Raw genomic sequence first — 16,675 nt, 5'->3', positions numbered from 1 at the left:
GTGACCCTCTTTTTTCTTTTTTTTCTTTCTTTTGGCGGTACGCGGGCCTCTCACTGTTGTGGCCTCTCCCGTTGCGGAGCACAGGCTCTGGACGCACAGGCTCAGCGGCCATGGCTCACGGGCCCAGCCGCTCCGCGGCATGTGGGATCTTCCCGGACCGGGGCACGAACCCGCGTCCCCTGCATTGGCAGGCTGACTCTCAACCACTGCGCCACCAGGGAAGCCCCTCTTTTTTCTTTATGAAGAATATTTGTACCACAAATAAATGGATTTTCTAATTTCTCAGTTTTGGCTAATAATATTATCAAAAATTAAAAATGCCCCAACACCTCAATATTCGCCTTCTCTATGTGAAAGTAATTTGTAAAGTGTTCATCCTTTTCTGTAGTATGAAATTTTTTTTATCATTTCATTTTTGTCTTTTTAAATTAAAAAACTGGTTAAATATGACATGTTTAAAATTATATATTTCACATCTTTCAAAACTCTTCAGATGCTGCCTTGGCAAGAGAAGAGGAGGTTTCCTGCCCCTCTGATGACTGAACTAATACGAGGGCTGAAGTGTGCAGCACATCCATGAAATCCTAGACAGTTGTACCAAATCCCACTCCTTTGCTAAGAGCAGAGCTGAGTGACAGGGGACTTTAATTAGAGCAGCTTTTAGAAGGCCCGAGAAAATAAAAAAAAGTGCATTTGGCTGGGTTGGCCTGACTTGTGTTCTGATGTGCCTCTAATTAAATCATCACTGTTTCTCTTCTCAGGGATCAATGAGCAAGGGCTCTACCGAATCGTGGGGGTCAATTCCAGAGTGCAGAAGCTGCTGAGTATCCTGATGGGTGAGTGCAGTGGCTCTGCCAGGCAGTTCCCAATGGTTGAAGGGGGAGCCTCTTGAGAAGGAATCTGGGTGTCCAAGAGGTAAATCCCAGAAATCAACTGACCCACTCACCAGTGGTCATGGCCACAGGCATTACTGGAAGAGACATTAAATGGAATTGGACAAAACAAAAAATGGCCAGTCCAAGGCTCCACACCGTCTCTGTGGACTTGGTTACCACCAGTCCAAGTAGCGCTCCACCACTCATGTGACCGCCACACCCTACTCTGTCTTTAATAGCTCATGACTCCCTCTGTCCTCTTTGGAGACCGGCATTTCATGGGGCACACCCATTGCCCAAGGAAGCTCAATCCTTGTAGCCTGCAGAAGACCTCAGATCTCATGTTCCACGTGACTGAGGAGGTGTCATCCCATGACTCCCAGATAAAATGTGTAGAAGCAGTTAAGTCTTCTGATCCTCTTTGCTTCTAGATTTCCACCTAGTCTCTGTCATTTGAGCAGCAGAAGCTCCTTTGCAGCTGGCTGGTATAAATATAAAACCACTATCTCTAAATGTGCAGCATTTGAATCAAAAACCCATGAGCCAATGAGCCAAATTTGCCTTGGCTGCAGATTTCCTGTATTTTTAGATATGAATGCAGGCAGCCTCGGTGAGTCACGTGGATCTAAATGGCAAACAGATCAGATTTCACAGATCCGTGGCTGTTACTCATCCCCATGGAAGCCTAGCCATGCACTGTTAGAGATAGACTGTCGCTCAGGGTCCCCGCTCAGTGTTTTGGGCAGGGACACTTCTCTTTGTTAGTATTTGTCATTTTTTTTTTTTTTGCCATCCCAGTTTCTGAAAATAATTTTCATATGTATAGAAATCTCGTCTCTCATGTTGATCAGAAAAACTCTCTTTTCGAGAGAGCTACTCGCCTCTTGTAAGCAAAGTCTCATGTATGGTAGTTGCAGTGAGATCAGTTTGTTTAGCCATTCACCCTATGAAGGACAGCTGGGCTATTTCTAGTCTGGGGGTGAATAATGCTGCTGTAAACACTGTGTACAGCTTTTTGTATGAAGATTAATTTGTTTCTGTGGGATAAATGCCCAAGAGTGCAGTTGCTGCGTTGTACGGTGATATGGTTAATTTTTGAAAAGTTCTAATGTAAGAAAGAATGAAGAGTCTAACAGGTATCAATCCTCAGTCTTTCATTTCCAATCAGAGCTGCAAACATTTGTGGAGTGTCTGCTCTCAGACGCAGATTGTCAGGTGCTAGAGATGAAACTTTAGAAAGAGTCATTCTTTGTCTGCAGAGTATCCAGGTAGGGGGAGTTATGCATGTATGTGAAAACTGTAATGTAAAATATGATGCTGGCACCCAGTGGGAGCTGGATCTAGAAGATGGAGTAGTGAAGGAGAGAACAGAAGAATAATTCAGATTCAGGACATGTTATAAACCAAGAGTATTGATTTCACTAGTAGTAGTATTATTATTTTAATATTTGAAAGTACTTGAGGCTGGAACAGGAGAGTGAAAGCTGAAAAGCTGAAATGACCCCTTTGGTTGAGGAACTTGAATATTGTGCTAAGGAGTTTGGGGTTTTTTTTTCTCTGTAGGAAGTAAGATGCTATTAAAATTTCAGAGTAGTGGAGTTACATGTGTTAGTACTCTTTTTATACAAAAGTGTCAAGAAGACAATTCAGAATAGCCATTTATTTGTTCACATTACTGGTGAGTCCAAGATGGCAGAAGCAGGGCAGGGTCTGGTGACTCCACATCTGTTGGAGGCTTTCCCACTCCTTTCTTCTGGCTTCTCATTATTTGTAAGCTCTACTTGTCTTCGTATTGACTATATTCTCTGTGGGAAGGTCCCAGATAATCCAGCCTCAGTGGTCCTTGAAGCTTGTATCACTGAAAGGAGAGTGTCTTTCTTGACGGTTTTAACAGAAGGTCCCAGGGTGGACTTTGATTGGTCCATATGGGGGCCATTCACATGATTCATTTCACAGTCTCAGGCCAGTCACATGACATACAGAAGATTGATCCCCATGGCCTGGATCCTGTGCCTGTCTCTGGTGATCCCATGCCACCTCTAGGAGGTTGGTGGTGGTGGGGCAAGTAGGGTGTGTGAGGGGTTAGTCCATAGAACCCTGGGAACTGAGCAGGATTATTAATAGAATGATGGAGGAGTGCTTTTCTGAAATAATGCTACTGGGTGATTTTTTTAAAAAAAGTATGTCCAACATAGGTGTAACTCTATCAGATGCTAGTTTTAGGAGGATAATGCTAGCAGCAATGTGGAGCACACATCTGATTATGGAATCACATGGAGGAAGAAGACAGTTGGGGTAGATTAGGCAGAGGATACCTGATCAATGGCTGAACGAGATAGCTGCTCTGAGGTCAGGAAAAAAGGACAGGCTCAAAATGACTGGAGAAAGAGAATCAGCGGGACTTTGTAACCAACTAGATACAGGGGAGTCGAAGGGGCAGAGAGATTTCAGAGGCAGCAGATGATTATGTAAGGTGACACTAATGAAAAGAAATACAACATTTTAGACGGGTTTGCTAATTTAAAAAAGGACCATCTTAGCTCATTTGTGCTAAGCAAAGAGTGGTATGAGAAGATCTTGTTTTTATCACTTCCCTTAGTGACCTTTGAACAAGATATTTGTCCTGTTCTCTTCCTCAGTTTTCCTAGGGACAGACAAAATAATCATGAACATCTCAAAAATGTCATGAGAAATAAAAACCAGCAGCTGAAAAGTCACAAGGCCAGCTGTCTCTGCCAGGAGGCATTACAGATAGACTGGATCCCAAACTGAGGTTCAACCAGAGTTGAGAGATGGCCACAGTGCAAGATCTAATCAAAAGTGTTGAAAATGGTATCTGGGATTCTTACTATCAATTAAGTTAAGCATGAGATAGTTAAACATGAGATCTTGGAATTGAGGGATCAATTAAGTTAAACGTGAGATCTTGGAATTGAGGGGTCACCCATTAGGCCAGAGAAACTCCAGACCTGAAGGCAGAGCCCTGTCTCCCTTCCCCTTTGTGAACATGCTCTCATCTTCATCAGTTCTTGGTACTTGTACTATACTGGGTTAGCCAAGAGTGTAAAAAAATATGGCTCCTATACTCCAAAGCCTCTCCCTGACATGGCTGGGTTGAGTGTGAACCATTCATTCCCTATTCTGGGATCTGTATTCACTGGATGCCCTATTATGTACCAGGTACTAAGATTTGGATTATTGGTCAGTCTCTCAGAAATGGAATAGTGCATTTTTATTACTGAAAATATGAGTTAGAATTAAGTAAAACCAGAGGCTTCCTTTGATCACTTGGAGTTGGCTTTGTGTACTCTTGATACATTGGGGGACTTTAGGTAGGAGGAAGAATAGAAGAACCAGACTATGAGAACATCGTATTTTGCTGATTAGGATTCCTTAAGAAAGCTTGCCAGAATTTCTCATAGCATATGCGGTGTGGCCTCCTGCTAGTGTCATACCAAGTGCTGCCCCTCATCCCTTCCTCCTGGCAACAGAGGTCATTAGTCTTTGAAGAGTGAAGAGGAGGAAGACTTGTAGATTCCTAGAAATAGAGTGGCTTCCATGTGTGTACTGTTTGTTTACTTTTTCTCCCCCCTTATGTTAAGTAAAGATAAATCTTTCTAAAGTTTAGCTCAACATTTAAAAAATATAGACAGCTCTGTCTATGCATGTTCAGTACATGTCTGTCTCTCCCTGTATAGTTTTTTATGAGATTTTTTTTTTAAATCAATTTATTTATTTTTGGCTACATTGGGTCTTCGTTGCTGTGCGGGCTTTCTCTAGTTACGGCAAGTGGGAGCCTCTCTTCTTTGCGGTGGCTTTTCTTGTTGGGGAGCACAGGCTCTAGGCACGCGGACTTCAGTAGTTGTGGCACATGGGCTCAGTAGTTGTGGCTCGTGGGCTCTAGAGCGCAGGCTCAGTAGTTGTGGTGCATGGGCTTAGTTGCTCCGCGGCATGTGGGATCTTCCTGGACCAGGGCTCGAATCCATGTCCCCTGCATTGGCAGGCGGATTCTTAACCACTGTGCCACCAGGGAAGTCCCCTGTATAGATTTTAAATACCTTTTTCTGATTAAAAGTTATTAGTGGTCATAGTAGCAAATTTGGAGAAATAGAAAAAGTAGAAAGAAGAAAAATAAAAGTCGGGCAGACCAGAGACAATCTTTACTGACCATTTCATCATATGACTGTCACCTTTTAAATATAATATTCTATCATATAACATAAAAAATACAAATTGGAATCACACTGTGCATATATAATGCTTTTAGCAGTCTTCTTTCACATAACAATACAGTGTCTATTTTATGTTACTCAAGTTCCTCTAAAGTGTGACTTTTTTGGGTCACGTATTTTGTAGGTCAGCCCCCTATTCCCAGATCCATAGACTGCATGTATTGTGTAGGTCAGCCCCCTATTCCCAGATCCATAGACAGATTTCAGTTCTTCATCATTCTAGAAAGCACTCAGGTGAACATCCCTATGGGACAGGTTAGCAGAGGTTTAGAGTGTACATTTTGGAGTTAAGCAAGTTATAATTAAACTGCTTGTCCATTTGACTTTACACAAATTATTTAAGCCCATCTAGTCTTCTATCTCATTATCTGTAATAGTAGCCTCTGCCTCTGTAATAATGGGAGGATTAAATGAAAAGATGCATGTGGGTTGCTGAGTCCAGAGCCTCCACACGTTAGTCACTAAATATTAGCTGTTGTTATTTTTAATTTTTTAAATTTATTTATTTATTTATTTATTTATTTTTTTGGCTGCATTGTGTCTTCGTTGCCGTGCAGGGGCTACTCTTTGTTGCAGTGCGCAGGCTCCTCTTTGAGGTGGCTTCTCTTGTTGCGGAGCACGGGCTGTAGGCGCATGGGCTTCAGCAGTTGTGGCGTGTGGGCTCAGTAGTTGTGGCGCATGGCTTAGTTGCTCCGCGGCATGTGGGATCTTCCCAGACCAGGGCTTGAACCCATGTCCCCTGCATTGGCAGGTGGATTCTTAACCACTGTGCCACTAGGGAAGTCCCTATTTTTAATTTTTATATACATATTTAATTATTTCCTTAGGGTTTATTTATTTATTTATTTTTGCAGTACGCGGGCCTCTCACTGTTGTGGCCTCTCCCGTTGCGGAGCACAGGCTCTGGACATGCAGGCCCAGTGGCCATGGCTCACGAGCCCAGCCACTCCGCGGCATGTGGGATCTTCCCGGACCAGGGCACGAACCTGTGTCCCCTGCATCGGCAGGCGGACTCTCAACCACTGTGCCACCAGGAAAGCCCTAGGGTTTATTTTAAGATGTTGAATTGCTGGGTCAAGGAATGTACATGTTTTCAAGGCCTTTAATTGATATTCCCAAATTTGCTGTCAGCAAAGTCTGAGGTGAGTGTCCTTTACCACACACATCCTTGCCATACTCTATTACTTTTTTGCACTTAAATTATAAGTATTTTTTAAAAATAATTCTGGTGGAAGCTGGCCATTTTTCCTATGTTTCTTGCCTATTTTTATTCTTTCATGAATTGCCTGTTTGTGTTCTTTCCCTATTTTTCTATTAATGTATTCATCTTTTGAATTTAAGACCTTTTTAGGTATGGAGGCTATGTTACCAATATTTTTTTTCAGATTATTATCTTGAACTTTATTTATGGTACTTTTGTTTTTGTTTTGTCTTATGAATATTTAAAATTTTAATGAAGTCAAATCTTTTATGAAGTCAGTCTTTTTCGTATATGGATTATGCCCTAAAAGACCTTACCCATTTCAGGACTACAAAAACTTTTTATTTTCCTTAAAATCCATCTGGAATATATTCATGCAAAAAGGAAACTAACTCTCCTTTTCCTCAAATACTTATCTGATTGACAAATAACCATGTAAGGAGAAAATTTCTCCTTTTCCACTACTTTAAATATCACCATATAGTCATTCTTTTATACATGTTGGGGTCCAGTGAAGGAGTTTTCACACGTATTTTTCTAAAGGAAAACAAATTCTTTTTCTGTTTGTTATCTGTAATTCTCAGTCTTTAAAAAAATAAATCGTCTCCTTTTTTCATCTTTTAATGTTTGTTTTTCTCTTGATTCTTTGCATTATAGCAAAATTCTAAAACTTGCACCCTATATCCATGCCATTTATTTAAATTTCTTTTGGGCTGATTTTTTTTTGCTGCTTATAATGCAAATTTTAATTTCGTAATTGAATTTTCAGTGTTTTTACTAACTTATTTAGCTCTTTTCATTTCTGCCTTTCAGCTATCACCTTTATTATTTCAGTCTGTTTCTTTTTTTGCTTTGATTTCTTATTTCACAACATCCATATTTTTCTGAATTTATTTATAATACAGAACAGATGCTTTCTGAAGTGTTTTTAGAGTGCTTTGGTTTCTGTGTTTCATGAAAACAAGTATTTTATCAGCTTTTTAATCTTCTTTTTCATTAAACCTAAACACAGAGACGTTTATAAATCTTTGCAGTTAACTTCACTGTGGGTAGATTCTCCTTGCTCTGCTGCAGTTTTCCTGAGTCCTGTTAGAACCATCCTCTCACATGATATTAGAGCACTGTTGTGCATGGTTCCATCCAACTTTCTGGTGCTCTTAAATCTTGCATTTAGTGTGGACCTACCTGTACTCATGAAAAGATTTCTTCTGGTTCTGCTATTTGGTCATGGTTCTGGGAGAAATGGAGTTACTTCCTGGTTAATCTGAAGTGTGCTGTGGTTCTTCACTTGTCACTCTCATATTTCTTCTAGGACTTTCCCCTTCTGAATTCACTTCCCTTTATATAAGCAGACACCCCTCCACTTCTGTCCCAGTTTCATTTCACTGCCCGGATTGTAATCTCAGGATACTGAGCTGTGCTCTGGCTGGGTAGGAGCAGTGCAGCATGGCACCCCTCCCTTGGGGTGGCTTCGGCTATACTTTAGGGTGGGCGGAAGGCCGTCGTCTATCACATTGTTCCCCCAGGTGGGTCTTCCTCCGGGCTTCACCTGAGCTTTGCCTGGTGGATATTCCTCTGGGGACAGGCAGAACGTTCACTGTGAGCCTCATTTTCTGTGCTGTTGAAACTTTCTGTCCCTTTGTGTGTGTGTGTGTGTGTGTGTGTGTGTGTCTTTATTAGTTTCTCACAGTGGTGGTGAAGGAATGCAAGTTTAGTGTTGCTATTTTTTCTCTTCTTATCCTGTAACGTTTTCCGGTTTTGTTTTGATTTTGTTTTTTGTTTGTTTGTTTGTTTGTTTTACTAATGTTTAAAGTAAGGTTGGTGCTATAGAGAACACATGGAAGGTATTAAATTGTGATGCTTTAAAGCACCAAGTTACAGTAGCATGCCTTACCCACTGATATCTGATCCAGCCATGAACCATCCTTCTGACTCCTCTGGGACCTTCATTTCTCACACCCTTTCACAGCGCAGCATAAATAAAAGCAAGCAAGAGCTTCTTCCCTAAGAAACCCTAAAGTAATAGATATTTTTCATGACAACTTCTAAGACCTAAAGGCTTGCAGAAACAGCCCCAAGGTTTGAAGACTAGCCTCATGCAAGCAGCAGAGTCATGCACGTTGTATACTTCCAATTTTAGCCACCAGTAAAGGGGAGCAGACAAATGATGACCAGGACTGGGAGAGAGTAGACTGCTTGGATGAAGGATTGATCCTTCTGGGAACTAGTAAGGTCACTATTAACCACAATCTGGACTTGCCAGAGAATGGAGACCACAGATGGATGCTCATCTTCTGTCTGCTCTTCCCACTGTCATCTTTGCTTATAGGGATGCTTCAGGCAGGTTCTCCTAAGACAGGGACTTGAGACAGCAGTAGCTTTTGGATCTCAGAACAGAAGTGGCTGTAAGTACTCTGGATTCTTAGGCACTAGATATGGAAGGTGTTTAAAGTTTTTAAGAGGTACAACTTTTGTAATCAGAAAAAATTTGATAAGCAGATTGGCTTATCAAATTGCCAAGTATTAAATCTAGCCTTGCAAGAATTGCCTGTAGGATAAATAAAAAGAAGTCTTAATTTACACAGAGGATAGTATACTTACATGAACAACTTCCTCAAAGATGTAATGGAGATGGAGGATGTGAAAGGCTCAAGAAGATTTTAGAAAAAGACAAACAAAATACAACTAATGTTTAAGTGCAGGAAAGCAAGACGATATTTTCTTTGGAATGACATATAGATCAGTGGAACAGACAGGAGAATCTAGAAATAGGACCCTCTCAAATATGGTCAATTGATCTGTGATAAAGGTGTCAGAGTAATTCAATAGGGAAAGGACATTTGTTTCAACAAATGGTACTAGTACAACTGGACATCCATATGAGAAAAAAATAAATTCAACCCTTGTCTTAAACTATATACAAAAACTAACTCAAAATAGATTATAGGGCTTCCCTGGTGGCTCAGTGGTTGCGAGTCCGCCTGCCGATGCAGGGGACACGGGTTCGTGCCCCGGTCTGGGAAGATCCCACATGCCGCAGAGCGGCTGGGCCCGTGAGCCATGGCCACTGAGCCTGCGCATCCGGAGCCTGTGCTCCGCAATGGGAGAGGCCACAACAGTGAGAGGCCCGCGTACCGCAAAAAAAAAAAATAATAATAAATAAAATAGATTATAGTCCTAAACCTAAGAGATAAAACTATTAAACTTCAAGAAGAAAACACACAAAGCAGGAACCATAAAAGAAAAATCTGATAAACTGAACTGTACCCAAATAAAAAAAAGCTTCTGCTCCTAAAAATATATTAAGAAAGAGGAAAGACAAGCTACAAGAGAAAATATTTGCAAAATATGTATCTGATAAATGATTTGTATCCAGAATGTATTAAAAATAACTCTTGCAATTCAGTAGTCAGAATGTAACCACCCCAGTTTTTAAAATGGACACAAGATTTGAACAAACAGTTCACCAGAGAAAATACACAGATGGCCAAAAAGTGCATGAAAAGATGACCAACATCAGTAGTCATTAAGGAAAAGCAAATTTTAACAATGAGTTATTTCTACACACCTACTAGAATAGCTAAAATTTCAAAATTAAACACATGACCATATCATGTGTTGATGAAGATGTGAAGCAACTAGAGTTCTCCTATTGGCTGGTGGGAATGCAAAATGGCCCAACTGTTTTGGAAAACCATTTGGAAGTTTTGATAAAGTTAAACATATTTATCATATGACCCACTTCTACATATTTATACCCAGTTCCACTCCTAGGTATTTACCCAAGAGATGAAAATGTAGTCCATAAGACCTGAATGCAAATATTTACAGCTGCTTTATTTGTACCAGCCAGAAACTGGAAACAACCCAAAGTCTACCAACTAGCCAATGGATATGTCCATAAAATTGAATAGTACTCAGTAATAAAAGTATCAAACTACTGGCCTATGCAACAACAGGGATGGATTTCACAAGTATTATGCTATGGAAAGTGGTTGCCAGGGGCTAGAGATGGAGGGAGAGGGGATTGACTATGGAGAAAGAAGCACAGGAGAATTTTTGCGGGGGGGTGTTGACAATGACCTACATCTTGATTCTGGTGGTGGTTACCCTATGACTATATATATATTTGTCAAAAATCATGGAAGTGTATACTTTAAAAGGTTGAGTATATCTCAGTAAGCTTGACTTTAAAACACACACATAGGACAGGATTCTAAATTTTCCTCCTCAGTAAAAAATGCAAATTAAAGCAGATGACTTTTTTTTTTTTAACCTATCAGATTGAATAAGATCAAAGTGTTTGATTACACATTGTTGTCAAGGATTTGAGGAAGGAGTCACACTCATGCTTAAATGTAATGGTACAAACTTTGAGAGGTTAGTTGAGCAGTATCTTTCCAAATTAAAAATGCACATACTTTTTGACTCAGAAATTCCACTTATAGGAATTTTTTCTCTAGGTAAGACATATACAAGGGAACAGTGGTTTATATCGTTGTTTACCATAGCAACAACCAGTGAACAACCTTCATCTCCATGAATGGGGGCATTAACCATGGTACAGTGAAGTACTGTAAGGTGGTGTACTTATATGGAACAGTTTCTTAAGATACTGTTAAATGAAAATAGCAGTGCACAGAACGACATCTATAATGTGCTTCCATTTGTGTTTTTAGAAAGCTGTACATATTCATAAAACTGCTTGTTTATGTACATACTGTTAGAGATTGCATACATGCACAAAACCAGTATTGAGTCATCTCTAGCACAGGAAAGCGTTACCTTTTGATGTTTATCTATTTGTTTTGCTTGAATTTTTTTTGTTTTGGCCCGGTTCATATATTACCTTCTCAGTTGAAGAGAAAAAAATTTTTTTTAAATTTTTGAATTATATTTTATTTTATTATACAGCACATTCTTACTAGTCATCAGTTTTATACACATCAGTGTATACATGTCAATCCCAATCACCCAATTCAGCACACCACCACCACCACCACCCCGCCGCTTTCCACCCTTGGTGTCCATACCTTTGTTCTCTACATCTGTGTCTCAATTTCTGCCCTGCAAACCAGTTCATCTGTACCATTTCTCTAGGTTCCACATATATGTGTTAATATACGATATTTGTTTTTCTCTTTCTTAGTTCACTCTGTAGGACAGTCTACAGATCCATCCGCGTCTCAACACATGACCCAATTTCGTTCCTTTTTATCGCTGAGTAATATTCCATTGTATATATTTACCACATCTTCTTTATCCATTCATCTGTCGATGGGCATTAAGGTGGCTTCCATGACCTGGCTGTTGTAAATAGTGCTGCGATGAATATTGGGGTGCATGTGTCATTTTGAATTATGGTTTTCTCTGGGTATATGCCCAGTAGTGGGATTGCCGTGTCATATGGTAATTTTATTTTTAGCTTTTTAAGGAACCTCCATACTGTTCTCCATAGTGGCTGTATTAATTTACATTTCCATAACAGTGCAAGAGGGTTCCCTTTTCTCCACAACCTCTCCAGCATTTGTTGTTTGTAGATTTTCTGATGAAGCCCATTCTAACTGGTGTGAGGTGATACCTCATTGTAGTTTTGATTTGCATTTCTCTAATAATTAGTGATGTTGAGCATCTTTTCATGTGCTTCTTGGCCATCTGTTTGTCTTCTTTGGAGAAATGTCTATTTAGGTCTTCTGCCATTTTTGGATTGGGTTGTTTGTCTTTTTAATATTGAGCTGCATGAGCTGTGTATATATTTTGGAGATTAATCCTTTGTCTGTTGATTCGTTTGCAAATATTTTCTCCCATTCTCAGGGTTGTCTTTTTGTCTTGTTTATGGTTTCCTTTGCTGTGCAAAAGCTTTGAAGTTTCATTACATCCCATTTGTTTATTTTTGGTTTTATTTCCATTACTATAGGAGGTGGATCAAAAAAGATCTTGCTGTAATTTATGTCAAAGATTGTTCTTCCTGTGTTTTCCTCTAAGAGTTTTATACTGTCCAGTCTTACATTTAGGTCTCTAATCTATTTTGAGTGTATTTTTGTGTATGGTGTTAGGGAGTGTTCTAATTTCATTCTTTTACATGTAGCAGTCCAGTTTTCCCAGCACCACTTATTAAAGAGACTGTCTTTTCTCAATTGCATATCGTTGCCTCTTTTGTCATAGATTAGTTGACCATATGTGCGTGGGTTTATCTCTGGGCTTTCTATCTTGTTCCATTGATCTATGTTTCTGTTTTTGTGCCAGTACCATATTGTCTTGATTATTGTAGCTTTGTAGTATAGTCTGAAGTCAGGGAGTCTGATTCCTCCAGCTCTGTTTCTTTCCCTCAAGACTGCTTTGGTTATTCGGGGTCTTTTGTGTCTCCATACACATTTTAAGATATTTTATTCTAGTTCTGTAAAAAATGCCATTGGTAGTTTGATAGGGATTGCATTGAATCTGTAGATTGCTTTGGGTAGTATATTCATTTACACATTATTGATTGTTCCAATCTGAGAACATGGTATATCTCTCCATCTGTTGGTGTCATCTTTAATTTCTTTCATCAGTATCTTATAGTTTTCTGCATACAGGTCTTTTGTCTCCCTAGGTAGGTTTATTCCTAGGTATTTTATTCTTTTTGTTGCAATGGTAAATGGGAGTGTTTCCTTAATTTCTCTTTCAGGTTTTTGATCATTAGTGTATAAAATGCAAGAGATTTCTGTGCATTAATTTTGCATCCTGCAACTTTACCAAATTCATTGATTAGCTCTAGTAGTTTTCTGGTGGCATCTTTAGGATTCTCTATGTATAGTACCATGTCATCTGCAAACAGTGACAGTTTTACTTCTTTTCCAATTTGTATTCCTTTTATTTCTTTTTCTTCTCTGACTGCCGTGGCTAGGGCTTCCAAAACTATGTTGAATAATAGTGGTGAGAGTGGACATCCTTGTGTTGTTCCTGATCTTAGAGGAAATGCTTTCAGTTTTTCACCATTGAGAATGATGTTTGCTGTGGGTTTGTCGTATATGGCCTTTATTATGTTGAGGTAGGTTCCCTCTATGCCCACTTTCTGGAGAGTTTTTATCATAAATGGGTGTTGAATTTTGTAAAAAGCTTTTTCTGTATCTATTGAGGTAATTGAATGGTTTTTATTCTTCATTTTCTTAATATGGTGTATCACATTGATTAATTTGCATATATTGAAGAATCCTTGAATCCCTGGGATAAATCCCACTAGATCATAGTGTATGATCCTTTTAATGTGCTGTTGGATTCTGTTTGCTAGTATTTTGTTGAGGATTTTTGCACCTATATTCATCAGTGATATTGGTCTGTAATTTTCTTTTTTTGTAGTATCTTTGTCTGGTTTTGGTATCAGGGTGATGGTGGCCTCATAGAATGAGTTTGGGAGTGTTCCTTCCTCTGCAATTTTTTGGAAGAGTTTGAGAAGGACGGGTGTTAGCTCTTCTCTAAATGTTTGATAGAATTCACCTGTGAAGCCATCTGCTCCTAGAGTTTTGTTTGTTGGAAGAATTTTAATCACAGTTTCAATTTCATTACTTGTGATTGGTCTGTTCATATTTTCTATTTCTTCCTGGTTCAGTCTTGGAAGGTTATACCTTTCCAAGAATTTGTCCATCTCTTCCAGGTTGTCCATTTTATTGGCATAGAGTTGCTTGTAGTAGTCTCTTAGGATGCTTTGTATTTCTGCGGTGTCTGTTGTAACTTCTCCTTTTTCATTTCTAATTTTATTGATTTGAGTCCTCTCCCTCTTTTTCTTGATGAGTCTGGCTAGTGGTTTATCAATTCTGTTTATCTTCTCCAAGAACCAGCTTTTAGTTTTATTGATCTTTGCTATTGTTTTCTTTGTTTCTATTTCATTTATTTCTGCTCTGATCTTTATGATTTCTTTCCTTCTACTAACTTTGGGATTTGTTTGTTCTTCTTTCTCAAATCCTTTAGGTGTAAGGTTAGATTGTTTATTTGAGATTTTTCTTGTTTCTTGAGGTAGGCTGGTATAGCTATAAACTTCCCTCTTAGAACTGCTTTTGTTGCATCCCATAGCTTTTGGATCGTTGTGTTTTCACTGTAATTTGTCTCTAGGTATTTTTTGATTTCTTCAGTGATCTCTTGGTTATTTAGTAACATATTGTTTAGCCTGTATGTGTTTCTGTTTTTTACAGGTTTTTTCCTGTAATTGATATCTACTGTTATAGTGTTGTGGTCAGAAAAGATGCTTGATATGATTTCAATTTTCTTAAATTTACTGGGGCTTGATTTGTGACCCAAGATGTCATCTATCCTGGATAATGTTCCATGCACACTTGAGAAGAAAGTGTAATCTGCTGTTTTTGGATGGATTGTCCTATAAATATCATTTAAATCTATCTCGTCTATTGTGTCATTTAAAGCAGCTGTTTCCTTATTTATTTTCATTTTGGATGATCTGTCCATTGGTGTAAGTGAGGTGTTAAAGTCTCCCACTATTATTGTGTTACTGTCGGTTTCCTCTTTTATAGCTGTTAGCAGTTGCCTTATGTATTGAGGTGCTCCTATTTTGCGTGCATATATATTTATAATTGTTATATCTTCTTCTTGCATTGATCCCTTGATCATTATGTAGTGTCCTTCCTTGTCTCTTGTAACATTCTTTGTTTTAAAGTCTATTTTATCTGATATGAGTATTGCTACTCCAGCTTTCTTTTGATTTTCATTTGCATGGAATATCTTTTTCCATCCCCTCACTTTCAGTCTCTATGTGTTCCTAGGTCTGAAGTCGTTCTGTTGTAGATAGCATATATGGGGGTCTTGTTTTTGTCTCCATTCAGCAAGCCTGTGTCTTTTGGTTGGAGCATTTAATCCATTCACGTTTAAGGTAATTATCGATATGTATGTTCCTATGACCGTTTTCTTAATTGTCTTGGGTTTGTTTTTGTAGGTCCTTTTCTTCTCTTGTGTTTCTCACTTAGAGAAGTTCCTTTAGCATTTGTTGTAGAGCTGGTTTGGTGGTGCTGAATTCTCTTAGCTTTTGCTTTTCTGTAAAGCTTTTGATTTCTCCATCGAGTCTGAATGAGATCCTTGCTGGGTAGAGTAATCTTGGTTTTAGTTTCTTCCCTTTCATCACTTTAAGTATATCATGCCACTCCCTTCTGGCTTGTAGAGTTTCTGCTGAGAAATCAGCTGTTAACTTTATGGGAGGAGTTCCCTTGTATGTTATTTGTCATTTTTCCCTGGCTGCTTTCAATAACTTTTCTTTGTGTTTAATTTTTCCAGTTTGATTACTATGTGTCTCGATGTGTTTCTCCTTAGGTTTATCCTGTATGGGACTCACTGCACTTCCTGGACTAGGGTGGTATTTCCTTCCCCATGTTAGGGAAGTTTTCGACTATCATCTCTTCAAATATTTTCTCAGGTCCTTTCTCTCTCTCTTCTCCTTCTGGGTCCCCTATAATGCGAATGTTGTTGTGTTTAATGTTGTCCCAGAGGTCTCTTAAGCTGTCTTCATTTCTTTTCATTCTTTTTTCTTTATTCTGTTCTGCAGCAGTGAATTCCACCATTCTGTCTTCCAGGTCACTTCTCCGTTTTTCTGCCTCAGTTATTCTGCTATTGATTCCTTCTAGTGTAGTTTTCATTTCAGTTATTGTATTGTTCATGTCTGTTTGTTTCTTCTTTAATTCTTCTAGGTCTTTCTTAAACATTTGCATCTTCTCAATCTTTGCCTCCATTCTTTTTCTGAGGTCCTGGATCATTTTCACTATCATTATTCTGAATTCTTTTTCTGGAAAGTTGCCTATCTCCACTTCATTTAGTTGTTTTTCCTGGGTTTTGTTTTTTGTTTTGGGGTTTTTTTTTTGCAGTACACGGGCCTCTCACTGTTGTGGCCTCTCCCGTTGCGGAGCACAGGCTCTGGACACGCAGGCTCAGTGGCCATGGCTCACGGGCCTAGCCGCTCCGCAGCATGTGGGATCTTCCTGGACCTGGGCGCGAACCCGTGTCCCCTGCATCGGCAGGTGGACTCTCAACCACTGCACCATGAGGGAAGACCTTTCCTGGGTTTTATCTTGTTCCTTCATCTGGTAGATAGCCCTGTGCCTTTTCATCTTGTCTGTCTTTCTGTGACTGTGGTTTTCGTTCCACAGGGTGCAGGATTGTAGTTCTTCTTGCTTCTGCTGTCTGCCTTCTGGTGGATGTGGCTACCTAAGAGGCTTGTGCAAGTTTCCTGATGGTAGCGATTGGTAGTGGGTAGAGCTGGGTGTTGCTCTGGTGGGCAGAGCTCAGTTAAACTTCAATCCGCTTGACTTCCGATGTGTGGGGCTGGGTTCCCTCCCTGTTGGTTGTTTGGCGCAAGGCAACCCAACACTGGAGCCTACCTGCGCTCTTCG

General features: G+C 39.5%; 1 protein-coding gene across 3 annotated transcripts in view; it reads left to right on the top strand.

The window, feature by feature from the left end:
• Positions 1-16,675, top strand: part of ARHGAP26 (Rho GTPase activating protein 26) — a gene marked incomplete at both ends in the record, with an annotated part of 484,977 nt that overhangs the window by 283,054 nt on the left and 185,248 nt on the right. For all 3 annotated transcript variants that reach the window (XM_079704014.1, XM_079704013.1, XM_079704012.1), the window contains one exon: positions 762-836. In XM_079704014.1, coding sequence (XP_079560140.1) covers positions 762-836 — 75 coding nt within the window. The remainder of the gene's footprint in view (positions 1-761; positions 837-16,675) is intronic.

This window comes from Hyperoodon ampullatus (genome assembly GCF_949752795.1).
Source record: "Hyperoodon ampullatus genome assembly, chromosome: 4".
Lineage (NCBI taxonomy): Eukaryota > Metazoa > Chordata > Mammalia > Artiodactyla > Ziphiidae > Hyperoodon > Hyperoodon ampullatus.
This window is presented reverse-complemented; position numbering and strand designations above follow the sequence as displayed.